Source organism: Ilyonectria robusta (assembly GCF_021365365.1).
Source record: "Ilyonectria robusta strain PMI_751 chromosome Unknown BGZ61scaffold_14, whole genome shotgun sequence".
NCBI lineage: Eukaryota > Fungi > Ascomycota > Sordariomycetes > Hypocreales > Nectriaceae > Ilyonectria > Ilyonectria robusta.
Genome location: NW_025764448.1, coordinates 672,233 through 698,298, shown reverse-complemented (window position 1 = coordinate 698,298; position 26,066 = coordinate 672,233). Strand labels below are relative to the sequence as shown.

The following is a 26,066-nucleotide window of genomic DNA, read 5'->3' as shown; positions in this document are numbered from 1 at the left end:
CGACGGGGCTGTGCTACGGTGGCGGCATTTTTATTCTTCCGCTGTGGCGTCTTCACGTGACACCGTGTCAAGCCTTCAAACTTGCAAGTGAAGCTACACGCTGTTGAATAGATCGTCGCGTCAGAATGTTCAGCCCTCGGTTTCTCGTTGTCAGTCTTGGCAATCCTCTGCCCAAATATGAGAGCCTCCATTCGGCCGGCCACTTTGCTCTCAATGGCCTGGCCAAGGTTCTACGACACCCCCCTTTTCACGAGGTGACTCTTGGGAAGCATACATATCTGGTGTCTCAGGGACCCAAGTACACATTGGTCCAGTCGCCCACGCTCATGAATGTGTCTGGAGGATTTGTTGCCCGAGCATGGCAGGAAATGACGAAACAACATGATCCGGCATCGCTCAGCCTCGTCATTGTTCATGATGAACTCGAAAAGGACTTGGGCATTGTGAGACTCACGGCATGGGATCGGAGTCACAAGGGACACAACGGCATCAAAAGCGTCAAGGGTTCGCTTTCACAGGGCAAATATCCCACTTCGCCATTTGTACGGATTGCTGTCGGTATTGGACGGCCGGTGGAGAGAGACGCTGAGACTGTGAGCCGGTATGTTCTTGATCGGATATCGAGAGAGCAGAGGAGGATCCTAGAGGAGGAGGCACCTTGGAAGGTTGCGGAGAAACTCGTCGAACTGGAAGATGAATGGAGGAGCGAGGTCAAGTCATGACTTGGGCCGGTCCCTTGTCGAGAGTCACGGCAACCAGATGGTGGGATGCGAGCCATACCTGTGCCTGCTGGGATGAAGATACATCTCAACACCTCACAATGATGAAATGCTGCAGAAGTCATTTTGAGAACATCAGGCCACAAAACTCGGTTGGGTTGTATCATCAACACCATTACGCAGCAAACCCCCACGCCGACGCAACAACTCTTGATCAGCCGCACTTTAAGACAAGCATCAATATTCTACGAAGTACATCAATTGGGTACATCCACGCCTCACGGTAGCATTGGCGACCCTCCATTACTCAAACGGGCTCAGGGGGGCAGCGCCGACCAATCCAATGTCAAGAGTTACGATCGACTGAGACGAAATGCAATGAAACACAACTACGATAGATGAAATGTACGATTCAAGAAGATACCCCAATCAGCGACAATCATAAGCACTTGCCCATATGTCGCTTACGCATGCACTCACTGACAAGGTGGACTGGTCATGAAGCCCGAAACTCTCTCCGAACCGGAATGGCTTCAAAATCCAACCGGCAACTCGGCTGCGCTACAAGCATTCAATGCATAGAGGCTGAGATTTGAGCCTGTTTCGCAAGCTTACAAATTCGGCCATCATCTTGCCCCCAATCGCTCGCACACATGTTGGTGCGTGTCGTTCTGGTGCTGGGGCTCTTATCTCTACGCTAAACGTGCCACAGGTGATGTGGAATAGGTTGCCAACCCTTCCAGCGTCCTTATCTGGCCAAGGAAAGACAACAATTTGGGGAGAGCATGCGGAGCCAATAATGTGATATCCGATCTAGACATGGGGTCGAGGTTTGATGATGGCCTGAGCCGACAGATCCGTTCATCTGGTGGAATCCATGGTCCAGCTGAGCCGCTACGTAAAGCCTGCATGAGGGTGTGGCAGTAAGATGAGTGTCTGATAAGGATGCGAAGATGTCGGTCTTGACGGGTATGCGTTTGAAGAAGTGCGTCGAGGAGCGTCGGGTGCGGTAGGCCAAGGCGGAGTAAGACTGCGTCGGTTGCAGTCAAGGACAGGCAAGGGCGACGGTGTCGTTCGAGAGAAAGGGGTCGGGAGTCATTGGTGCATCTCGAGCAAGTCACGGCGGCGCAAACACCTTTGCCAAAGGTGGTGATGGTTCGTCGTTGAGCAGAATTGAAGTTGGAGTAAAGTTAGACGCTGAGAAACGGTCTCGCAGTGGCGGGAACAACGTCAACTTAAATATTGCATGGCCGTCAGATTCCCCATCCCATCGAGCGGGAAGCTCGCATTCAGACGCCCGCAAGAGGTCCCTCGCAAGGCTGTGCGGGCGCAACATGGTCGATTTCGCACGATGATGGGCGGCGGGGGCGTATTCGAGACCATGTCGCAGCTATCACTTATTAGACTACGTTCTAAGAAGCACGGAGGACCCTTGGTTTAGCTCTACGACATGGCAGATCGAATTATCGTCAACAAGAGCTTCGAGACTGCTGCTTCGGCCGTGAAGCCGATCCTCGGATTGCAGCCGGGCAAACGCGGGAACATGACGAGTCGAGATGATAACGACTTCGCCCTATCCATCTCCCTGGACTTGGCGGTGAGTCCAGCCAAGCGTTTAAGCTTGCACATGCGCAAGACCACGGGTACGGCACTCGACACTCAGCAGCAATGCGTCACATGGCGTGTATTGGCATCAGCATTTCACGAGACGGATTCCACCTTGGCCGGCTTCAAGACACGGCACGACTTGGACTTGACTTGATTGGCGTTGCATGGAAGCCTGGGAACAATTGATTTGGCGCCCGGTAGGAGGAACTAGGATGCCGGGAGGGTGTGGTCTTCTGGTCCATGCCATCCCAGCCGTCCTAAACTAGCTGCTCCACCGACCCTGCCAAGAGATAAGAGCTCAGCCCAACGACCAATAAGGCGGGAGCCATTCGACCTCCTCCAGAGCGAAGACTATGTACCAGGCAGCCCGGTCATTCGAGAGATAAGGAGCGTGCGGCGTCGAGTTTGCTGACGCAGGGCCGCGAGAGGCTCGATGGTGAGGCTTGATGGCGCGGCGACGCATGGTCTGGGGAAGGCGGAACTGCACGCCCTCCTGCGGACGTGTTGGTGGTGTCCTGCCCGAGAGGCGCATACGCCGGACGCAGGGCGAAGTGACAGAGTTTACTGATAAGCTGCCAACGGATAAAGAAGCAGGAAATGGTTTCACGTAAACATGGGGATGAGGGCTTGCGGTTGGATGTCTGTCTGGCTAGAGTCTCAGTCCGTCGAGGAATCTCGGGTTGCGACCACCCACCAGGACTGTCGTTGGGATGCGTGCTATGTATGTCGCAAACAGCAGACGACGAGGTTATTTGAACCTCGTCCCTGTCTTTTGCGTGTCACAGTACCGATACTCTGTTTCGGAATATCGTCATGACACGGTACGACGTTGAGCGCATGCGACGAAACCATGTCTCCTGCTCCTCGGTATCAAGACCAACTACGAAGTACACTTTTGAGATGCAAGACCAATCGCCAACAAGCCGATCATCCACCGTGACGGGTTCACCTTGGCACTGGTCGCCGGGTTGTCTGTGTGGGGGTTCACAAGCGGGCCCGCCTTGGCGAGAACTACAGTCTACACTTCTGGGCAGACGGACGGCATGCGGATGCGGAAGAGAGTGAGATGACATACGAACAAGGCGTTCAAGTCGGCATTCCGCGCTGACGAGCGGGTGTCTTGCTCGGCTAGCTCGCCCATTTTCGCTTTCCGCGGTGGGCTGTCGGCTACGAGCGCCAGTGGTTTGACGGCGAGATATGGGTTGAAAGAGTCATGCGCCGACGGACGGGACGGGAATGCCTCACCAGCTCCAGAAACCGGAGCCGATGGTGGGGAATCCATGAAGTGTTGCTCGTCCCAGCAACACCGGGCATGTATTATCGTACCCATACATCGAGCCTCCACCATCGAGCCTCCACCATAGACTCTCCACATCGAGCATCGCATCGCGGTGGAGTTGCGGTGCTCTGGGCATCCTACGGCGGTGCGGCAGCGTCGGCACAGCGCGCGGATTGGCGTCGCAGCTCGCCTGAGCCTGAGCCTTGAGCATTCCAGGGGGTCACCCCAGCATGTACGACGTATCCCAGGCGCAGCAGTAGCCAGCTCATTTCTCCGAACACGTCGACTTGCAATGTGCCGGCGATGATGTACTTGATGCTGCTCGTACAACATCTCAGCTAGGGAAAATCCGGGGGTGGCACCGCCTCGCGACTCATGACTGCTCCCAATGCAGCAATGCGTCTCCCTCCGCCCTCCCGAGTACGTACAGGACTTGGCTCGACAAGCCAGAAGAAGAAGCACCCATTCCTCAACCGCAAGGAAAAACTCATTAAAGAACACGGCCAAGAAAAACTTAACAGCAGCAGATAAGACATGCCCTGCACCACACACCCCGGCAGACTGCCAAGCCAAGGCCCGAAAGCCGGGGGACCTCTTGGAGGATGGAAGCTTATCAGTGGGCGCCGTTAAGCCCACGGTGGCGTCAGCTCCGGCTCCTTCGTACGGATCCTTTCCAAAGCAAGGCGCCGGACCGGATTCAGACTGAAGCTGCGATAAGCTGCAGACAGCGAGGAGATGGGAGGGGCCTCTGAGGCGTGCGTGAGGCGCAGAGTAGGTGCGTGTTTGCGAGTGAGACGGCCGGGAAAAGGGAAATGGAAGACGGGGCATTCCCACAATCCCATTGTGTTTGTCAACGACCATCGACACGGTCTAGTCTGCTCGCGGAGCTTATCAGAAGAACAGACTCCGATGGCTCGTCTTGGCTGTTGTTGGTGTCCTTGGTATTCTTGAGCGCCTCTCGTCACCACGCCGAGATGGCTGCACGCATGGATGGACGGATGACCAGCTTTCCGACAGCAAAAACAACCTTACTGACAACAATACCAATACTCTATCTTGAGATCCCATCCATCCACCCTTCATCTTCGGCTGCACCTGCAACGAAGCAGCGCCAAGGGGGTGTGAATGGCCCAATCTTATTCGGGTACGCCTTAGCCCAAGCATTACACGACCGGCATCCAGCATCACCAGCATGCCACTCCTAATTACCCGCGGCCTCAACCCTTCTGGAAGTACGGCCTGCTCTGGCACACACGCTCACTGGCAACTTAATTAGTCGCTCGCCCGATCCATGAACCATGGGCGTCCTATCACGACGCTTCCCCCACACCTCTCCCGCACGCCTCCCCCCCTTGTCGCAACACCATCACAAAGTCCACCTCGTCTTCCCCTAGTCCGCTTCTGGGCTTGCCTTGAGTCTGTCTCTGGACCTTGTCCCGGGTGGCCTGCATCAGCGTCAGTCTCCGCGAGCCCGCGAGCTACCCTGAGTTGTTCGCCTTGGCCGTCCTCCGTCCCACCACGGCTTCATTAATTGCTGCCCCGGTCAATCCGTCGGTCCATATCTATTTAGACATCTGGATCCCCGGACCTGGTCTTTTTTCCCTCCTCTCCTTCCCTCGCCATCCTTCCTTTCATCTTCTTCTTCAAGCTCTCTTCCGTCTCGGGCAGAGGTTCGAGGGTCTTGGAATCGAATTCCCACCACAGGAAGCCTTCGACAACTCGCCGTCGCCCATCATGTCGCTCGAGTATAACGGCACGACCGACAAGGCCGATGATGGCTACTCATCCGGGGTCCACGACCTCAATGAGTTCTACGACGTACGTTGACTCCACTTACACACTGCCTTGAGAAAACTCCCAGCTAACACGATGCCTCCTGCAGACTGGTCACTTGACCTTCCTTACCATCAGCGCCGTTCTCGTGCTGCTGATGATTCCCGGTGTCGGTTTCTTCTACAGCGGTCTCGCCCGCCGCAAGTCCGCCCTCTCACTCATCCTCCTCTCCATGGTGTCGGTGGCCGTCATCAGTTTCCAGTGGTTCTTCTGGGGATACTCCCTGACCTTCTCCCGCACTGGCAATGCCTTCCTCGGTGACCTGACCCAGTTCGGTCTCATGAAGACCATTGGTCAGCCCAACGGCTCCTCTGCGCTCCCTGACATCCTGTTCTGCCTGTACCAGGGCATGTTCGCCGCCATTACGTGAGTCTTCTCCCGCTTCTTCACATCCACGACACCGGACTAACACCCGCTCAGTCCCGCCCTCGCCATTGGCGCAGTCGCGGACCGCGGCCGCATGCTCCCCGCCATTGTCTTCATGTTCCTGTGGTCGACCGTCGTCTACGACCCCATCGCCTACTGGACCTGGAACGCCAACGGCTGGCTGTTCAACCTCCCCAGCTACGACTTCGCCGGCGGAGGCCCCGTCCACATCTCGTCCGGCACCTGCGCCCTCGCCTACAGCTTGATGCTCGGAAAGCGCACCGGCTACAACAGCAACAACGGCCTCCCCTACCGCCCCCACAACGTCACCCACGTCGTCCTCGGAACCGTCTTCCTCTGGGTCGGCTGGTTCGGCTTCAACGGCGGTTCTGCCCTCGCCATGAACATCCGCGCCGTCATGGCCTGCTACGTCACCAACCTGGCTGCCTCGTGCGGTGGCATCGCCTGGATGCTCCTCGATTACCGCCTCGAGAAGAAGTGGAGCACCGTCGGCTTCTGCTCCGGTGCCATCTGCGGCCTCGTTGCCATTACTCCCGCTGCCGGTTTCGTCAAGCCCTGGGCTGCCGTCATCATCGGCGTCTGCGGTGGAATCATCTGCAACTTCGCCACCAAGCTCAAGTTCCTCATCGGTGTCGACGATGGTCTCGATATCTTTGCCGTCCACGGCATTGGCGGCATGGTTGGAAACATCCTGACCGGTATCTTTGGAACGTGAGTCTCACCACTACTACACATCTCTCCTTGACAATAATAGCTAACCCCTCTCCAGCTCCGTCATTGCCAACCTCGACGGTGGCACCTACGACCCCATCGGCTGGGTCGAGCACAACTGGATCCAGCTCGGTTACCAGATCGCCGGCTCCTGCGCCGCCTTCGCCTGGTCCTTCGTCCTGACCTGCCTCCTGCTCTTCATCATGAACCTCATCCCCGGCCTGTCCCTGCGCGTGTCCGCTGAGGAGGAGGAGCTCGGCCTCGACGACGGCCAGCTCGGCGAGTTCGCATACGACTACGTCGAGGTCACCCGCCAGATCGACAGCGCCGCTCACTCGTCTTCCGAGGCCAGCGCCCGCAACAGCCATGAGAAGGTCTAAGGCCTTGACCGGAGGCGTGTTTGTTGTTTGACGACGGGACGTTGACGTCTTCCTTACGAAGATGCGGAGAGATGTGATGCTTGATACCACCATACCGTTTTACCAGTTTTCTCTTGAGTGCACGCTCATTCACCAAACATCACCAACCAGTATAGATCAATCGTATACCCGTTTAATTTAAGTTGCTAAACGTTTCTCTTCTCCAACACTTGACCCATCATTCCTTGTAAAGACCCAAGCATAAATCGCAATCCTCCCATCCTATATATAGGTGACTTACGACGACTGCAACACCCAAGCTTCGTCCTGCACGACCAAAAATCCCCCTCCCAAATCTGACATGCCTTAGCCTACGCAGCACGCCCAAGTCGCATCATGCGTCTGGGGAAGAAGTGCCACCATCTGGAGACCCGGAGCGGTCGGAACACCCTGCTTCCGCGGCTTGGTGCTGACATGGCAAATGCCGTGCTGCACGCAGACCAAAGTTCCGGGTGGTATTGGTTGATCGAAGGGGAATTCGCCGGTCGTTGCGCGATGGCACGCCAGGTGTGGGGAGAGCGTCTGACATACAGCTGCGTGCATCGCCAAGAAGGATCCAAGGGGATGGATGGGTACATGTGTGTGTTTGTGCGCGTGTAGCTGACCAGTGAGTGCGACCATGCCACATAGACATCATCACTATAGCATATTCAACAAGTATTCACCCAGGAGTTGGTAGAAAGTCGAATTCCAGTGTCCGTAGGGAGAGTCCCTTTCCATCGAAGAGCAATATCGTGTACCATAATTCTATCGCATATTCATTCCCCTTTGTCCCAGTTCCGCAGCGTCCCTCGCGGGTGAGCCTGCCTGTTGCTACTTCAAACCAATGCTCATAAACAACACACAAACACCAGGGCGCCGTTGCAATGCGAAGCGTTCTCCGCTGCGTTGCATGCTGCCCGTTCCCCTTGTGTGATCCTGCGGTGGTATCCATGGTCTTTGCCGTCGAGTCGTTGCCGCCAATCGCGACATGCCAAACACAAAAACTCCTCCCGATACGCTATGTGTCTTCTAAGCATCCCGTGCGTCCGAGGCGCGCATATTCTAACTCCTTCCAGCTGTGTGAGCTTACATCAAGCTTGCCGGTATCAATAAGAATCATAGCATACCGTCAAAGAGGTGGTTCCCCAAAACCAGATGCTAATAGCATCGTCATGTCCGTTTCAACCCGAGTCGTAGAGCGGTAATCATGCCCATTCAATTCATTCCGTCTGGCTGCGAGCCATTCTCTTGCTGCCGATGGATTGTTGCAGTGCTGGCTCCCATGCCCATGATGACGTCGCCGTTGACTCCGAAAGTAGCGCTCGCTTGCCGGGAGCCTGAGCCGTTTCCGACCGTCGCAGCGCTTGCTTGACCGATACGAGGAGCATTCCCTGGTAAAATGGTGTCAAGAATTTCTTGGAGGTTTCGTGGTTCAGACATAAACTGCTGCGACCCGCCGCGGGCGACTTGTATCACAGAGGGATTCTGACCTGTGCCGGGTTGCGTAGGCGGCACCGGGATCGGTTGTGCAAAGCCCATGTTGACCGGTCCGTTGGCATCTCCGAGACCCATTGGGTTTTGGACTTGGGCATCCACTACCATGTCGGCACCGTCCAGTCCTTCAAAATCATTTTCCTCGTCGGCCATCTCGTCGTCGAAGCCCTCCCCGTCCACAGCAAGGAGAGCGCCCGTGGGTTGCCGTATGATCGGAAAGGGGTTTCTTCGATTGGGGTCGATGGGAAGACGGCCGTTTGGCCTCGATGGGAAGCTCTCTCGGAGCTCTTCAAACTGGGGCGAGGTGCCAAGGAAGTCGCGGAACTTGGGTACCATGGTACCGGAGAAAACGCAGAAAACGTCCCGCTGATGCTGTGTAAACTCTGCACAGAAAGTCAGTGCTGCTCTCGGCAAAATCTTCGGGGGCTTACCTGGGGGTGCTGTTCGGCAGAAGGGTTGGAAATCATCCCGCTGGAAGGCAGCAACGCCAGTCAAGCTGAGGTGAGTAAGTCTGGGGCATGAGTTGAGAAGCTTCATGATGCTCTGTGTGAATGTAAGTATATAGTCCAGAGAAACATGAAACACGGCATCACTGACCTTGAGTGTTAGGTTGATACAGTAGCTGAGATGGACACGTTCCAAGCTCGAGGCATAGTACTCGCCACCCACAAACATTCCACTTGCATCTCTTCGTACCCTAGGGCGGTAGGCCGCCTCGGCGAGGGCGAACACAGAGTCGTCCGTGATGGAGCTGCACTTGACCAAGCCTATCCTCTTCAGCTTCGGGAGCAGTGCCAACCGCTTGACAGACTCGTCGGTCAGGTTCGTGCAGCAGCCGAGGTCGATGTATCGGATGCGGTTGCAGTTTTGGACTAGCTTCTTGACGCCCTCGTCCGTGATCTGCCCACAGTGGCCCAGATGCACGTAGTGCAGGTTCTTACCGAGCTTCGAGATGGCATGGACAGCTGCATCGGTGATGTTGCGGCACTTGGCCAGGACGAGGTTTCGGAGGCGTGGGGCAACATCAATAAGCTTCTGGACCGCCGCGTCGGTCAGGCGAGTGCAGGATGTTAGGTCGAGGATGCGGAGGTGTTCAAAGATTCGGTTAGGGGGCAGAGACAGGAAGGCCTCGTCGTCGATGAGGTCGCAGCTCGCCAATCGTAGCTCGCGCAGGCAGTTGCCCCTAGCCAGCAGCGATGTCACCGGGCTGTTGCCAATCCAGGTACACTGATGAAGATCTATTTCAAGAATGTTGGGGCAGTGCTCCGCAAAGGCGAGAATGGCATCATCTCGGAGCTGATTACACTCGTTGAGTTTCAACTACAAGTTAACAAAAGGTTAGTAAACTGACGCGGGAGCCTGGAGGATTCATGACCATACCCGCTTGATGAACTTGCAACTGTGCGCTAGAGCAATCATGCTCTCGTTGGAGATGTTCTCGCAGCCCGAAATGTTTAGACCCTGGAGCCGCTTGCAGTGCTCGGCTATGGCGTTGATGGACTGCTCGGTGATGTTCTTGTCGTTGGAGATGTCCAGGGCCAGCAACGAGTTGCTGTTTTCAACCAGGGCAATCAAGCCCGAGTCGGTCAGACCGCGGCAGTTTGTGAGGGTCAAGCGTTCGACGCGGGTACAGACGGACAGAGGCATGACACTGCCATCGTTGACTTTATCGGCAAGGGCGGCCAAGTTCAGGCGCTTGATGAAGTCGCGGTAGCTGAAGAAGGGTTGCTCGAGGCCCAGGGTCTGGCAAATACTGCTGTGCTTCTTCCAGTCGGTGCAGGCAGGGCGGTGCCACAACAGGTCGACGGCATTCCTAGCCCATCGCTTGGAGACGAGCATGCAGTGGTAGAGGTCGGAGGTGGAGCTGAGCTTGGAAAAGACGCTGATCAGGATCTCGTTGGGCAGGCGGTTAACCGGCGGCCAGCAGGTATCGTCAACGGCCATGTCCTGGATGTTCGGGACGCCGAACGAGGACTGCGAGTCGTTGGCGCCGAGGAAAAAGTCGGACTCTTCGTTGTCGGCGGGCGCGGGGGAATTGGTTGATGACGACGATCGGGAGTCATCCTGCTCGTCAGCTGCGGCGGCAGCAGGGCCAGGGCGAGCAGCGGCCATGGCGTCGGGCGGAGGAAGCGAGATGGAGAACGGAGCAGGCCAAGGCGAGAAGGGATCGATCGCGGAGATGCTGTTTGCGGGCTGCAAGGGTGCGAGGCTCGACGGGGCCAAGGACTCGGTTGATGAGGAAGGGAGTGGGCGAGAGTGGGTTTGGCCAGCGGCAGCACTACGCACTCTCTATAGGCGGCCGTTCACGATGGCAGCAGCAGCAGCCGCCGAAGACGCAGCGTCTCTCGCCGTGCTCTGGTCGACACGCAGCGGAGGGCGTGCGGCGGGGTCTTCGGCCGGGTTTGTGTGTTCGCTGCAGCCCGGGGATCGCGGGGCGTGGTTTGCGGCGGCGGCGGCGACGTCGGGAGTTGGGTTGTGATGGTGGTAGAGGTGAAAGCGGTGGTGTTGGCGATGGTGGGTGGGTGATGGTTTGGAGGGACGGACACAAACGAAACGGCACCGTACTCGCTAGTTAGTGGTCGATTTGCCCATGGCGGCACCGCAGCCGAAATAGACATGGAACCTAAACAGGGCGGAGACTGGCTGGGGACCTTGGGGGACTTTGGGCTGCGCTAGGGTGGGCTTGGGCTTCCAGTCGCCTGCGTTTTGTGTCGCTCCAGGCCAGCATCCACTGGTTTCAGCCTCGTCGGAGGAACCCTTTAGCGGCCAGTGCCCTGGAGCCGCGCTGTGACGGCAGAGTGTTACAGGGCGTCGCAATGCTGTTTCCAGCGGGCCTGGCCGCCTCAGCGCTCTCGGGGCATTAATTTAGGGGGGTGCCAGCCCAAGCGTCAGGCCTGCGGGGGGAGGATTCAAGGGATCTGCCGCGGGCGGTGGGGACCAGTCCACCGAACCGTAGATTAACGATTAACGCGGGTCCTTGGTGCGCGAACCCGATGGGCATAAAACATAGCCCCGGACACCCCGGAGAAACAACAAGGCCCGTGACAATGGCATGCAATTGGGATGACGGGCGCAATGTCTCGCTGTTGGAGAGCCGCTTCCTCCAAGGCTGAACGGGCGGCCACACGAATCGCGGGGAGGGCTGTGTGTGGAATGGGACGAGAGCCAGCAGCACGTAACCTTCTGGCGCGGGGCATTGAAAACGAGGCCTGAGTCGCACAGAGGGACAGGAATAAACACTCAACCCGCTTCGCTCAAGCCAGGAGACGGTCTGTAGACTCGACTCGGTTCGCCCGGGCCACTTGCTTTTGCTGTTTTCTTGTTCCTGCGTATTCTAGATTCCAGTCTGTCCCGCCTCGTCGGCATCTCCAGGTACACTTGTGGCGGGAGGCTACACGCTACACTGCGCTGGCCGGAGCAAAACGTCAGCACAATCACCACCAACCACAACGGGACGAAGCCTCCAGAAGACCAGACAAATGGGCTGCAGGCGACCATGATTAACAATCACCTCCCAAGGGACTTTCCATCACCAGGCCGTTTTGTCTCTCTTCTGCCCTCTCTATCTATGTCTCCTGCGCAAAGTGATGTGCATGTGCAGAGTGCATCCTTAGTCTGTGTGATACAACCTGCATTCCCACGCCGCTTCCTCTTGTCACGTTCCATTGTGACCAACAGGTGATGCTCTCACATCACCAACCACATGACAGGGGCTATGTTCAAGACAACCACATCAAGTGATGGTGACTCAACCGGTCCAAGTGTAGCTCAGTACGACAGCCGACCGTCCTCGCACCAGCGTCAACAGCTCTTCTCGTCGTCCGTCCAACATCAACCTAAAAGTCCAGGGTAGCTCGCCGTGGGATGTGACGTCGATGCACCTAGATTAGATAACGTCACGTGGCGGGGTAACCCAATCGGATCGTACGTTTTCCCGTCAGATCTGACATAACGGAGCTGTGCTTCGCGGTCAAGCTGTAGAAGAACGACCCACGACACCTTTCGACACATCCCCACCTTCAATGGATTTCTCCTGATCCGTTGCCTCGACCTGGGACTTGATTCTGTAAATATACTGTCGCCAAGGCCACCGCCGCCATGCTCCGTCCCTCGACCCTCCGTCCCGTCCTCCGGGCCCAGCGGACTCAATGCGCCGCAGTCCTCCATGCGTCCCGCCGGACCATGTTCTCGCAGCGCCAATCCCGTCTGACCGATGACTACGACGTCAACCAGCTCAATTCGAAGCGCCGCGACTACGAGCAGAACCGCACTGCATTCCTTGCTGCCGGTGCCATTGCTGGCATCCTCTCATTCGGCTACACGGCATGGAAGCTCAAGCAGGCTCTCGACCTCCAGAGTGAGAAAGAGAAGCGGGCCGTCAAGTGCGACGCCACAATCCCCACGGAGACTTTCAAGACCGAGGGGGGGGAGAAGCGCAAAGTAGTGCTCCACGACGAAGAGGGGCATGAGGTTGTACCCACAGGGAACAAGACCATCAAGCTATTCCCTCGAACAATCAACGTTGAGGAGCTCACCTCGGCACAAAAACCAGCCAGCCCTATTGCGGCCGCCCTTTCCGACAAACAGGGCACGGAGTTTACCTTGGTTGGGCTGGGAACAAGGACGGTGACGTTTATTGGCATCGAGGTGTACGTCGTTGGCTTCTACGTTGCCACGCAAGACATCGCCAAGCTGCAAAACTACCTCGTCAAGAAGATCAACCCCTTGGCGACTACCTTGATCCCTTCGGAGAAGGATGCGCTTCGCAAAGCGCTACAGGACCCCATCGAGAGTGAGGAGACGTGGGATACAGCCTTCAAGGATTCTGGGTGCCGCACTGCGTTTCGCATCGCCCCAGTCAGGGACACCGACTTCCCTCACCTGCGTGACGGCTTGGTCAGAGCCATCACTGCCCGCTCGGGACACAACGAGGCTTACAAGGACGAGGCCTTTGGTACCGCCATGAAGACATTTAAGCACATGTTCCAACGAGGTCTAGTTCCTAGGTCCAAGGAGCTGCTCTTAGTCCGCAACGATGTGGGCAAACTGTCCATCATCTACGATGGGGGCGACAAGTACAAGCCCCAGAAGAGCCTTTTGGGTACGGTGGACGACGAGCGGTTGTCACGACTGCTTTGGCTCAACTATTTAGGCGGCAAGAAGGTGGCCTCGGAGGAGACTCGCCAGAGCATCATCAACGGAATCATGGAGTTTGTCGAGAGGCCCATTGGCACCGTGGCGACTCAGGTCGTTGCGGCGCAAGCCCTATAATCTCATGGCTTTTTATGAGTGGGGAGAAAATGTACATTATGGCAGCAGGGCATCGAGTGGCGGACATGTAATAATAGGCACGGACACAACTCAGCAACTCATGTCGAGACACAGCATCAATTGACTTGACCCCTTTCAGCAGGGAAGATATCACATTACTGTGGTAAGATCGTTATTCAGCTATTCTATGGCTTGGAACTAAACGCCTTCATCTAAGCGCCCTCGTCTATAGTCTGGAACTGAGCGCAATCAGCTCCCACCCCACATGTCATTCACGGAGATCACTCAGGATCCTTACGCGGACAGAGCACCAGCATCGGTGAGCAGAGCCTTGAGCTTGCCGGACGAGCGCAGGCCCTGGAGGTCGGAGTTTCCACCAATGGACTTCTGTAGGATGAAGGTGTTGGGGACGGTGCGCTGGCCGGTGAGCTCCTCGATGGCGTCCTGAAGGGCACCGCCGTCGGCTGCGGGACAGAGAGTTAGCTTGGACCTCACAGGCTGTTAGGGAGGGGGTGGGGGGTGTCATACAGGCCTGGTCGAGCTCAAAAGCCTCGAAGTTGGCGCCCATGCTCTGCAGAGCTCTCTTGGTCTCCTTGCAGTACGGGCAGTACGACTTGGAGAAGACGACTATTGTGAACGAGGGTCAGTCGAGACAAGAACGGGAAGAGGCCATGCGCCCCACCAGCCGTAGGGAGCGGAGGCGTGGAGAGGGGAAATAGAAACATACCAACGGGGTTGTCGTTGATGAGCTGCTGGACCTTCTTGGAAGCTTCGGCCATTGTGCTGGGACTGGTAGGTCTGGTGGAGAAGAAGGAACGGAAGAAGTTCATGGGGTTGGTTTCGGAATGGGGAGACGACGGGGCGAGCGGCAATTAATATCTGTTCCAGAAGGCGGCTGGGGCGCAAAACAGTGTTTGATAATGGGAGCGAGGGAGACGGGAGAGGCTTGCTTTGTCATGCAACCGAATGGGTCGTGGGTGGTGTAGGCGCGGCGTATGAGCGAGTTTGGTTGATAATCGAAGGGATTGGATGCCGAAGCAATGATGCAATCAATGCGCCGCCGAGGCTGTTTGGACTTTTTTTCCCTTCTGGGGCCATCAAACCCCGGCGGTGGCACCGAGAAGCGCCCTGATGCCGTGCAGCCCCTCCAAAAGATTCCAAAGATGGAGGGGCCCGTTTAGGACTAGCGGCGGCTATTTGGGGATGCTTGCTCCGGCTCTGTCGCATCGGTTGTTCGGGCTCCCGGGCTGAGTTCGGGGGAGGGAGCACGGCGACTCTACGCTGAGATTAGGTAATTCATCAAATTCATCATGAACTTCGCTCACCCCGCTCCGGGTCGCATCTGGGGCGCCAGGTCGCCTTACGCACAGTGGATGGAATCCAGGCGACGACTGTGGGACACACAGAGGTTGGCCTCTTGTTACGTAGTGCGAGATCCCTCGCGAGGTCCCCTAATTTTACCTCCACAGGGTTTCTCCCTCCTGCGCCCACTTGGCCGAGTAAGTTACGAGCTAGACCCCCTAACGCTCCAGGCCCCGAAGCGCTGGAACCTGCTAGCATCCTCCGTAGATGCCGCTGGAAACCTCCCTAATTCTGGCCTCCCCCCAGGATGCTGCCAGAACAGGCCACGCGCAAGGGGCCCAGCGTGTAATTACGTACGGACGCGTCCCATGTCAGATGGCATGCGGCTCAAATCTCACTTTCAAAAAAGTGTCCTCCAACTTTATTGCCAGTTTGCATCTCCATCCCCGTCTTCCATCTCCATCTTCCATCTCCGCCCTCCTCTCGTCGAGATCCCTTCAACAATCGTCCTGCCCACAGAGATCCTCGTCCTCTCTCCTTCTGCATGAGGCCATCGTCATCCCTCCAGTCCCTCTCCGTATCACACGCCGTCCCCTCCAACCCGGCATCCGACCAATCGCATCCTCCCGGCCCGCATCTCGCCTCTCGCCAGCGTCCCTAGCTGTCCAGACTTGCATCATCATCATCATCCCACACCACACCCAGTCCGACCGACGTGCTACGTACTTACGCAGCGCGACCCGACCAACCTGCGCCCACGCCTGAGCCCCTCACAGTGCCCTCCCGACTCGACGCAGACGCGCTCGCCGCACCAACGACCGCACAGCAAGCCTCCTTAGTCGAACCTGCTTTTCGCCGCTCCCCGCTGCCCACTGCCAACTCACACGCCGTCCACGCCCAGCCTCGACTTGTCGCTGGGAATCCCCTGGACCCTGGGTCGTGATCGTCGTCCACTGCCGCCACCCGCTCGTCAACCTTTCCACGCCTGTCCTCGCGCTCCACATCAGCCCACGGCCAGATCAAGGAACGGCTCGTTCGACCGACGCCGTCTCCCTTTCACGTCGCCCTATTCTTGCCTCACTCCCGCAACTGGGCTTGGGCAATCGCAATCGTTGCACCTGCACTGCATCTGCATCTGCATTTGCTACATCCCCCTCCCCCTCCTCTCTCCGCATCTGTCTCTAGGGTGTCCTCCGGGACCACCTTAGAACCAACGACAAGGTGGATTCCGCTCAGGAAATCGTGGCATCCCCCGGTGCCTTACAAAACGTCACGTCCTACCTCAACGGGGCGCTGGCGAATCTTTCCAACGTTCTCCAAGACTCAAACGGCTACATCCTAGACACTCTTGGTGTCCCTCCCACTCTTGTCTACAGCAGTCTAGCGGTCCTAGTTGCTGTTCCCCTGACAATGTCGAGATACGGCTGGTCCATCGGCCGCGAGCAACTCTCCCCTTACGGTGGCATGTCGAGCAGTGTGCCCAACGTTACCGACGAAGACTTTAGCTACATCACTTCGCAAGACCTCGACGATGCTTCCTACTACCCCAGATCGGCCTCGGCCGCCCCGCCGGCTCCCGAGGACGACGTGCTCTTGATCAAGAACAAGGGCATTACATACCCCGCACATTTCCCTGCTTACGCCATTGGTGACGGAAAGCTGCGCGTGTTGGACGTCAAAGATCGAGTCTCCGTGTTGATGGACATTTCGCCCCGGGCTGCCCGTCGTGTTAAGCTCCTCTACAAGGGCCGGCATCTCAAGGACCCCGTCGCTCCCGTTAGAGAGTATGGCGTCAAGAACAACAGCGAATTGATGGCTGTGCTTCCCGAGATCGACGAGCCCAGCAGCCCGTCAGAAGAAGAGATGGTCATCGTGGATGCACCCCGAGAAGACAGCAGGTCGCGCAACAAGAAGAAGAACAAGAAGCGCAACAACAAGAAGAAGGGTGACGCCGACGGAAGCTCTGCTGCTGCCAGCAGCCCTCGTGGTAGCAGCTCAACCTTGGCAACTCCCAAGTCCCCGCCGCCCACAGATCTCACTGGTCCAATGAAGCAGCTCCACGATCTGTCGACCGAGTTTGCTACCAAATGGCTGCCAATGTGCGACGAGTTCACGGCCGCGCCGCCCTCCGACCCTAAGAAGTGCGAGGACGAGCACCGAAAACTGTCGGAGACGATCATGCTGCATATCGTGCTGAAACTGGACGGTGTGGACAGTGAGGGAAAGCCCGAGGTCAGGGCCAAGAGAAAGGAGCTGGTCCAGCAAGTCCAGGCGGCGTTGAAGCGACTTGACGTTGCGAAGGATTCATCATAGCGCTGGAGCGTTTTACATTCTTGGGGATCAGGAGTCCCGTCCGGAAGCCAGCGAGACTTTGTCTAGCCTACAATTCGCTTAGTATCGTTTAATATTGTTTGACGTGGGTCGAGGTGCTGTGGATGGATATTCGACAATGGCGGCATTGGTCGTATGCATAGAAGAACAAGCTGTACAATAGATCAAAGGAGATTTCACGACCTTGACGACAATGACGAAGATAGAATTCACTGAACAAATTGAAGCAGTCGTTGTCGTTGATCAATTACTCCAAATGGTCATTCTACTCCACCCGGCATTTGGATGCTGCAGCGTGCCTTTCGTCTCATGTCTTGGGACAGAACCCGTGACATCCATCATCGATCGTCTCTGACGCTGACTCAGATGGCCGTATCTCTCATGAGGCCAGTCCATGAAAATCACGTGTGATTCCCTCGTGACTCGCGGCTCGTGGGGGGCCGGGTATTTGCGCGGCGGTTTGTGTGGTGTTGGTCAGCCCGTGCGGCAAATTATCGGGGCCAGGCTCTAGGTCTCTTAGCCCTAAGCACCTCTGGCAAACCAGCCCTCTTCGCGTGCACCAAATCCAGCCCTTGCCCCATTCAGCTAGCGGGGTTTCTTGCAAAGGCACAACGAGCCCTCAAGCGGTCCTTGGATTTTTCGCCCGTCAATCACTATCGCGACCACTTCCACCCAACACTTCGAGGGACGACTAACCCCAGCAGCACAGGAAACAGATCTTCGCCGGCCAGGTTCGAGGATCCCGTGTGTCGTCGTCTTAACAGCCTCTTTCCTTTCATACCCAGAAGTGACGGAAACGATGTCGACCTTCGAGCCGGTTGTGAGTACCACCCGAGTCCTCGGTTTAGCATCGTGATGCATGCGGGCGAGCCCTCAGGGGGCACGTTGTGGGCGCAGGCAGGAATTGGGAGGCTTGGGTGTCGGGAGCACTCAGTGCCTGCATCTGTCTGCGAGACCTGCCCGCTCTGCTCGCCTGCTCGCCGCTTCATCTCTGGAATTGGCAATGGACATTTCGCTGACCCTCTTCTCTCCACAGGTCGTCATCGATGGCAAGGGCCATCTCCTTGGCCGCCTTGCCTCCATTGTGGCCAAGCAGCTCCTTAGCGGTCAGAAGATCGTTATTGTCCGCTGCGAGGCGCTCAACATCTCTGGCGAGTTCTTCCGCGCGAAGCGTATGTCTACCCCACGAAACTCCGATTTGTGGCCGACCGCACAAACAACACCACATCGGATCCCAATGCGACAGGATGTATACTTACTATATAACAGTCAAGTACCACGCCTACCTCCGAAAGATGACCCGATACAACCCCACCCGCGGAGGTGAGTTCCGATGCCGTCCCATGATGCTCTTAGAGCATGCCCGTTGACCACAATATAGGTCCCTTCCACTTCCGTGCCCCCTCCCGAATCTTCTACAAGGCCGTCCGTGGCATGATCCCCCACAAGACTGCCCGTGGTGCCGCCGCTCTGGAGCGCCTTAAGGTCTTCGAGGGTGTTCCCCCTCCCTACGACAAGAAGAAGAAGATGGTCGTTCCCCAGGCTCTCCGAGTCCTCCGACTCCAGCCCGGTCGCAAGTACTGCACCGTTGGCCGTCTCAGCCACGAGGTCGGCTGGAAGTACCAGGACGTTGTTGCTCGGTACGTTTGGACTCTGGAAATTCCGTGTGCAAGGGAATCTGTACTGACTCGTATCACAGATTGGAGGAGCGAAGAAAGGCCAAGGGCGCCGCTTACTACGAGCGCAAGAAGGTCGCTGCCCGACAACTGTCCGACGCGAAGAAGAACGCTGGCACCAAGGAGGAGACTGCGAAGGCCCTTGCGGCCTTTGGCTACTAAAGTGGCCATTCCTCGACTCTAACCAAGTCTTGGTAACTTCGCATTGTCTATCATTTCTCGTGCGTTTCATTAGATTGGCGCGGCGGTTCACAGGGATTACTTGATTTGCTGAGTGATGGCAAGGGCGGCTCGAAGAGTGGATGGCTATTCCCAATGTTCTAAATGAAATCCCGTCGTCGGACCCCATCCAAAAATAAAGCACAGAAACACGAATCAACCTGATGATTATAATCACGGATTATGGATTTGAGGACTCGATTTGATGTGTGGCATTTGGCTGACTGCGACGACAATGGGAAAGATTTGATCATGGACATGGTTCTGGAATGGGCATTCATCACTTGGTTCCCCGTCCTAGGACGCCAGTCATGAGGCGAGAAAGAGTCAAGGGTGAGATGATGGGTGACGGAGGTTGATCTTGTTACGCTCCCGGAACGGGACAGGGTCCAGCATTTGCACACTAGGAGTAGAAAAGGAATGGTATTTTGTTTGATCTAGGTACCAGACTTGACACTTGATGATTGAACGTTGGAAAGGTTTTTGACATGTGCTTGTGTGTGCCCGTTTGTGCCTGTGCCTGTGGATGATAGAGTTCCGGTGGTTGACGTCACGGACCGAGAGGAACATGTGTGTTGTGTTGTTGTGGGTGTCCTTCAGGGTACAACCGATATTACACTGTGGCATATTGCCCTTCGTTAATGCTAGGTGAGTTCGTGATTACGGACTACAGAGAAGTGGTGTGCGATTTATTGTTTTAGAGTCATTATTTGTGTATGGCCGGCATCTAATCTTGATGTTGTATTGATAAGTGATTAGGGAAATGAGATGCACCCAAACGCCCGTGGTCATTTTCTCGATGGCAATTAACGAATTTATTTTAACATTCTGGAAGACATCAAAGATATGACGTGATTCATACCAAACAAAGAAAACCCCATTTACCACTTGGTTATCCCTACAATTCGTCGTCAATAGAAGCTTAAACCGTTCGTCATGTCAAGTATAGGGTAGCTCCGGCCGGTCGTGGTCATGACAAAGGGTGTCATGTGCAGATAAGATAAGATGGTGGAATTTCATGTGAGGTGTCCTTCCGGACTTACACGTACAACCACCACCCACCTGGAGAGCCGGAGCTGCACTTCACCACCAAACCATCCCACACGAGATCCTCTTCTTCCGCTCCCGGGACACATTCCGCCGTGGTCAATCCGAGAAAGCCGCCACGACACGAGGCCTGCGACACATCAAACACCCCAAAACACCATCTACGCACACTCTCGCCCGCCATGTCGGACCTCACCCACTTCGACCTCCTCCCCCTCCAGATGGACCCCCAGTCCAAGGCGCTCAGCACGCTCAAGCCGTCGCGCGCGCTCACGGCGGAGCTCGAGCAGCTCAACACGCTGCACCGCTCGCTGCTGGCCCTCGAGTCGCCGACGCCGCCGCCGCCCATCCCCGTCAACCCCAAGCGCAGCGCGGGCGTCACCAAGCTGCGCGACAGCGGCAACGCCGAGTACCGCAAGGGCAAGTTCGCCGACGCCATCAAGTTCTACTCGCTGGGCCTGCAGATGGCCACCACGCGCCCGCTGTGGGAGCCCGCCGCGCTCGTCCGCGAGGAGGTCTCGGGCCTGCTGGCCAACCGCGCCCAGGCGCACATGGCGCTGCAGAACTGGGCCGAGGGCGCCGTGGACGCCCAGGCCAGCGTCGAGGCCCGCTGGGTCGGCAACGCAAAGGCCTGGTGGCGTCGTGGCCGCTGCCTCATGGAGATGAGCCGCCTGGACGAGGCGCGGGACTGGGTTAAGCGCGGGCTGGAGGTTGAGGGCGAGGAGGCCGAGCTGGTTGGGCTGTTGAAGGAGATTGAAGCCAGGATCGAGAAGAGCCAGGCGGCGTGAGAGTCAACGGAGGAATAATCAACTGGGCAAACGCCAGCATGAAATCCATCTCGGCGAGGGGCGCAAGAGGACCCTTTGGTCCCAACTGGACGGACATAATGTGGAGGGTGTCTAAGAACGACCAAGGACTCGGGAGCCAAGGTGTGCGGCTCCGGATGGGAGGGAAGCCAAAAACCTCGTTGTGTTTGTTATACCCCGAGACAGTCACGACATGGGGAGCCACTGCATTTACATGATCGGCCATGGACTTTTGAGCGGCCGAGACAGAGCGAACGGATGCCAGAACGGACAGATTCCCCTGGGCCGCTGGGTGGCTTGGGAGGATGTCTCGGTCAACGCCATTGCGGCCAACACGGGCATGGCCAGGCTTGGGACGTTGGAAGACGAAGGGCAAAGCAGCAATGTATTTTTACGTATAATGTGCATGTTATATACACCAACTGGGAGTCTTTTTTCATCTTTCTAATCATTGCTTGACAACGTGTTGGAATCGGCGAGGGGTGTTTGGTATTGTTGATGTGATACAGATATGTGGCGTTTCACTCCCCGTTTACATAACATCATGACAACGTCTTTATTCCAATGAAGCGTTTGCGTTCTCAAAACGTTTTCCTCACATTGCAATGTCATTTCTTGCAACTGTTTGTTACTACACCGGAACTGCGTACTGCATATAAACACGGGCGTTATCCAACGCGAAAACGATGCTGTGTCTCTAAGGCGTAGTCTGCTGGGAAAAATCACCAGCACGTTATTGTACATTATACTCCTCCCTCCGCTTCCTTGTATGGTAGGTAGACAGAAAAACAACAAACGAGGAGTGCAAAGGAAATGCTAAAATGAAAAAAAGGGAAATAAAAAGTCTCTTTCTCCTGGACGGCACCCCCCGTTGCCTCGTCTGCTCTTCGTATCATAGGGAAATACCAAAACAAAGCCTCGCTCTTCCCTTCGCGTTCCCAGGTCATGGTTCTCGGGTCTTCGGGTCTTGGGTCCTGGGCCGTGGCAGGTCCCCTGTACTTTGAATAGAAATTCCCAATTGAAAATGCAACTTTCCCACCCCGCCATGAATTTATAAAAAAAAAAAAGAACTCCCTAGCAGTCCGGGTATCCTGAGCATGCACTGTCGGGGGTTTGTCGTCGTGATGTTAAATCGAGGCGCTCCGGTGTTGTGATGCAACGCGTGATCAACCCTTTCCGTTTTCTCCCCCTGGCATTGGGCATTTCCTGGCCAATGCGGCGTCTTCCCCTGACGACCAACAATCCCCTGATGTGGCTTGCCCCTTGGAAAAACTGGTTGTGGAGGAGTTGACGGGGGAGACGATGACGTTCAATAACCGTCATCCCCAGGTTTGCGCTGGCAAAGTTGGTGCATTTATTCGGCCTTCTCGCTGAGCTTCTCGTTGATAAAGCTCTTGCCGCGGGGTCGCATAACGGCGTCCTGACCACTCATCCTCCGGTCGAGAGCGCGCTCAAGCTTGGCGCCAAGGGCGAGCTTGCTCATGGTGTCGGTCTTCTCCTCGGTGAGGGCGACGCGCTGGGAGGTCAGGGCCTTGTTCTCCATGCGCTCAAGGCCGGTGGCGATGTCGCGGATCTCGGCGTGGGCGGAGTCGGAGGTCTGGACGGTAGGAGTGAAGGAGGGCGCCATGCTGTAGGTGCTGAAGCGGACAGAGGTACGGGTCTTTGCGGCAGACATGGTGTTAGCAGAGGGTTGGTGAGCTTCGCCGTTAGGCTTGCGATCAGGAGATGAGGAGTTGGGAGCGGAGGCGGCAAGTGGTGGGGCCATGTCAAGTGAGTCTGGGGGGAGGATGTGCCGCAGGTTGAAGGTGTAAGTGATTGTAAGGAGTGAGTATTGTATGTGTGAAACAAGTGGAGAGAAGAATCCAGAGGCAAGAAACAAGAGATGGAACCAGGAAACAGGAACGAGACAGAGGCAACGGGAGCGAGACAACGGACAAAAGTAGTAAACGCAGGTACAGTCAGAAACAAGCGGGCAAGGTGGAAGGAAGCTGGGGCCTGCCAGCTTCCAGGGGAGGGGGAGCAGTCGGCACCAATGTCCGGGTCGACAAAGAGACGGACAGGGGAGGAATCCAGGAAGAGGACGGACAAAGAGAGTGAGTGGATGGAGGGTATGACGATGATGAACAAGGGGTAATGGTGGGAGCAGTGGGAGCAGCGGGGAGCGCTGGGGGAGGCGGTGGCGATGTTGTTGCCAGACGTACCGAAGGGGCCATAATGGGCCGGGAAGAGTCGAGAGAGGCAGTCATTATGGTGGGTAAGGGTCGGATCGCGCGTCGAATGCGAATGATGCGGCGCACGAGAGTACGGAGCAAAGGGTGGAATCAGTGGATACGACTTGAAACTCGGTTGACCAGCAGAGGCCAGAGAGAGCAGGGTCGGCGGGTAGGCGATGGTAGGCAAGTCGGCGACTGAGTGAAGAAGTCGGGGGGGTAATCAGTCGGTTCGGAGCGGTCGAGCGATGAAGATGGATGCTGGTTGAGAAAGACGTTGGGTGAAGGCGGAGTGAAGAAGGAGAAAGAGAGCGAGACGGCGGGTGGATGGAGAAGAGACGTGGGGAGATTGGGGATAAAGCCGGGTCAAATCAAGAGGCGAGAGGGTGCCTCTAGGGAGTAACAGTAGGGGCTTTGGGGGCTCAGGGAGCCGGACGGTAGTGGAGGTGGGACGTGTGGCCCAGCACTGACAGGCGCTGTAATAGGGAGTACGAGGCGGTGGTCAGGGCGCAAAAACGGGCGGCGACGATCCTTCTGGGTTGGGGGAGGACGAGAGAGACGAGAGAGAAGTGATGTGATTCAAGGACCGAGGAGCTGACGATTGAGTCGAAAGCCTTGCACTGTTGCGACGGGGGATGCTGGTACGTAGTTCACGTTGGATTGCCGGCTCCGGGATGGGCGTGGTACGTACGTGTCCTAGGAGTTGGGGAAAGGGAAAAGGGAAGAGAATGAGCGAGGGCGAGATGATGAGGGCGGCCAGGACGCCAGGAGAGAGAGAGAGAGAGAGGGGCGCGATGAATGGGTTTGGTTTCAGATGTGACTGGGGGGAGGGGAGTAGAGCTGATGTTGGAGTCGAGACGAGTTGACGAGTTGAGATGAGAATCTAGTGAATACTTTGCACGAGCAATTGGTCCAGGTCTCTCTGGCTCTGTCTGGCTACTTGTAAATGAATTGGCAATAATGGCACGATAACTGCGGATGAAGCTTTGGTGCTCGTACATGCGAATCCAATAGCGGTCCGCCCTCCGTCAGTCTTCCGTCAGTGCAGTGTGAGTGGATTGACGAATTGTGGATGAGTGAATGGGTGCTAGATGGCTAGATTGGGCGCATGGCTGATGGGATGGATGGTGGATGGTCGGTGGTCGGTGGTTGAATAGTGGATGTGCGAATCATGGACGAGTGGAGGAGTTGGGTCTCGCGTGTGAGAGAGAGTGTGCCTGATGAGCCCCCCTTTTTTCCCCTTGCGTGCTGGTACCAACCCAACTTACAGCGCTGTCGCCCAGCGCTCAGGGCCTCCACCTACCTAGGTACCCGCAGGTCCCCAAGGTTCACGGAGGTCTCTAGTCGGATCCCCTGTGGCGGTTGCTTCCAGTGGGCGATTGGTGGACGGCGCTGGTGGGTGGTAGGTGGTGGGGGGCGGGTGCCCTGGGCGGTGCTGGTTGCTCGCCTTTTGCTTGTCGCAGGGGTGCAACCGAGAGGGTCACAGCGGAGGGGGCTGCTCTGTGTTGTGTTCCCCTGCCCTGTGCGCTGTGTGCCTTGCGCGCCCCTGGAGCACGAGCGTCTACAGTGGGCCCATGGGAGCAATTAGGTGGTTACCTGCAGACCTCGACATGTGATGGAGGCCGTTTGGGACCAGATAATCCGGGATTGTCCAGCGCTGTGTACATACATTTGAGCGGGTTGACATGCCTGGAAACAAAGCATAAAGCACCCGGCTGGAATGATGTGGTAAAGTAACGACATTATCCCCGAGTGATCGACACAATTTGGTCCCCTACTTCTGGGCTGCTGGGCTTCTGGGCTTCTGGGAGACTAACTTAGTTCGAAGTCAAGTCGGCTCTAGCGGGCTACCGCCTGTGAACCCGTGGGTACCTCTCGCAAACTCGAGAACTGTGGTCAGCCAGCCAGTCAAGCAGACAGCCAGTCAAGTCAATTCCCCTTTCTGCTCCTGGTCCTTGCATGAAGAACCTTTCCTCCCCAAGCCACCAGGCTGCGTGGCCGCGTGGGAGCCACGCTCGCGAATGCACCTGGCCGCACTTGGATCGACCGGCTGATCTGTCGTGCTGCGCAGATGCGGCAAGGGGCCGGATTTAGACTGTGATGGACTGATGAAGAGAGAAGAGGAGCAATTGTGACTGTTGGGAATCAACAACAGCTAACAAACAACATACAGATACTTACAGATTATGTACATCCATTCATTCGCCAAGCCCACGCAGGTAGCTCCAGACAGACACAAGACATGCCCCAAGACAGACCTACTACTACGTACCTCCAATGCAAGGCCGATCATTGCCCGCACGCCTCGGCCGTATTGACTTTCGGGCCACACACGTGGTCCAAGGCCGCCCCCGTTGCGGGTTTCAGAGGAAAAAGCAAGCAAAGGTAAAAAAAAAAAAGAGGACAAAAGGACGCCGCCAAGGAACCATAATAAGACATGAATGCCCCTCGGGAGTTGGCGGGATGTGCGGATCATCATCAGGCCACTCTGGCTGCTTCTTTTGCGCCTTGTCTCGCTCTGGCTTGATTGACGGCCCGTCAGAGCGTTGCCCTGAGGTTCTAGGCCCCGAAGCCCAGGTCTGAGGTACCTGCGCGTGGTGGAGTACAGTACCTGGTAGTCCTGGAGGTGTTGAGATATAGTACCTACCTTAGGTACATGGCTGTAACTGTGGTGCTTTTCAGACGACCAGCTTCAGCCTGGTGACCAACCTTAATAGGCCGGGAAAAATGGGGAGCGCTGCGTAAGTTAATTGCTTTTGTTCCTGTGCAACA

General features: G+C 56.5%; 10 protein-coding genes across 10 annotated transcripts; 6 read left to right on the top strand and 4 right to left on the bottom strand.

Moving 5' to 3' along the window:
* The first annotated feature begins 1 nt into the window (after window position 1).
* On the top strand, window positions 2–1,001 carry BGZ61DRAFT_56467 (peptidyl-tRNA hydrolase). Its single transcript, XM_046255897.1, has one exon. It carries the CDS (start codon window positions 126–128, stop codon window positions 720–722), a length of 597 nt encoding a protein of 198 aa, XP_046102397.1. The 5' UTR covers window positions 2–125; the 3' UTR covers window positions 723–1,001.
* Window positions 1,002–5,340: 4,339 nt separating this feature from the next.
* Window positions 5,341–6,917, top strand: BGZ61DRAFT_495441 (ammonium transporter AmtB-like domain-containing protein; the record flags this gene model as incomplete). Its single annotated transcript, XM_046250881.1, has 4 exons — window positions 5,341–5,424; window positions 5,489–5,805; window positions 5,860–6,537; window positions 6,596–6,917. The coding sequence occupies 4 exons, from the start codon at window positions 5,341–5,343 to the stop codon at window positions 6,915–6,917; spliced, it is 1,401 nt and encodes a 466-aa protein (XP_046102396.1).
* Window positions 6,918–8,153: 1,236 nt separating this feature from the next.
* On the bottom strand, window positions 8,154–10,544 carry BGZ61DRAFT_355836 (uncharacterized protein; the record flags this gene model as incomplete). The annotated part of the gene is made up of 4 exons (XM_046240746.1): window positions 8,154–8,815; window positions 8,864–8,975; window positions 9,030–9,752; window positions 9,813–10,544. The coding sequence occupies 4 exons, from the start codon at window positions 10,542–10,544 to the stop codon at window positions 8,154–8,156; spliced, it is 2,229 nt and encodes a 742-aa protein (XP_046102395.1).
* Window positions 10,545–11,411: 867 nt separating this feature from the next.
* On the bottom strand, window positions 11,412–12,266 carry BGZ61DRAFT_455061 (uncharacterized protein). The gene has a single exon (XM_046246325.1). It carries the CDS (start codon window positions 11,928–11,930, stop codon window positions 11,673–11,675), a length of 258 nt encoding a protein of 85 aa, XP_046102394.1. The 5' UTR covers window positions 11,931–12,266; the 3' UTR covers window positions 11,412–11,672.
* Window position 12,267: 1 nt separating this feature from the next.
* BGZ61DRAFT_455060 (chalcone-flavanone isomerase-domain-containing protein) lies at window positions 12,268–13,862 on the top strand. Its single transcript, XM_046246324.1, has one exon. It carries the CDS (start codon window positions 12,531–12,533, stop codon window positions 13,701–13,703), a length of 1,173 nt encoding a protein of 390 aa, XP_046102393.1. The 5' UTR covers window positions 12,268–12,530; the 3' UTR covers window positions 13,704–13,862.
* Window positions 13,863–13,997: 135 nt separating this feature from the next.
* Window positions 13,998–14,482, bottom strand: BGZ61DRAFT_356395 (putative glutaredoxin Grx1; the record flags this gene model as incomplete). Its single annotated transcript, XM_046240789.1, has 3 exons — window positions 13,998–14,167; window positions 14,232–14,330; window positions 14,431–14,482. 3 exons carry the CDS (start codon window positions 14,480–14,482, stop codon window positions 13,998–14,000), a joined length of 321 nt encoding a protein of 106 aa, XP_046102392.1.
* Window positions 14,483–16,415: 1,933 nt separating this feature from the next.
* BGZ61DRAFT_534364 (uncharacterized protein) lies at window positions 16,416–17,318 on the top strand (the record flags this gene model as incomplete). Its single annotated transcript, XM_046254141.1, has 1 exon — window positions 16,416–17,318. The coding sequence occupies one exon, from the start codon at window positions 16,416–16,418 to the stop codon at window positions 17,316–17,318; it is 903 nt and encodes a 300-aa protein (XP_046102391.1).
* A 1,021-nt stretch (window positions 17,319–18,339) lies between these two features.
* On the top strand, window positions 18,340–19,174 carry BGZ61DRAFT_355898 (ribosomal protein L16, L13 family; the record flags this gene model as incomplete). The annotated part of the gene is made up of 4 exons (XM_046240751.1): window positions 18,340–18,508; window positions 18,606–18,659; window positions 18,718–18,976; window positions 19,036–19,174. The coding sequence occupies 4 exons, from the start codon at window positions 18,340–18,342 to the stop codon at window positions 19,172–19,174; spliced, it is 621 nt and encodes a 206-aa protein (XP_046102390.1).
* A 1,102-nt stretch (window positions 19,175–20,276) lies between these two features.
* On the top strand, window positions 20,277–21,532 carry BGZ61DRAFT_455053 (tetratricopeptide). Its single transcript, XM_046246323.1, has one exon. It carries the CDS (start codon window positions 20,461–20,463, stop codon window positions 21,064–21,066), a length of 606 nt encoding a protein of 201 aa, XP_046102389.1. The 5' UTR covers window positions 20,277–20,460; the 3' UTR covers window positions 21,067–21,532.
* Window positions 21,533–22,438: 906 nt separating this feature from the next.
* BGZ61DRAFT_495435 (uncharacterized protein) lies at window positions 22,439–23,330 on the bottom strand (the record flags this gene model as incomplete). The annotated part of the gene is made up of 2 exons (XM_046250880.1): window positions 22,439–22,744; window positions 23,286–23,330. The coding sequence occupies 2 exons, from the start codon at window positions 23,328–23,330 to the stop codon at window positions 22,439–22,441; spliced, it is 351 nt and encodes a 116-aa protein (XP_046102388.1).
* Between the last annotated feature and the right edge of the window lie 2,736 nt (window positions 23,331–26,066).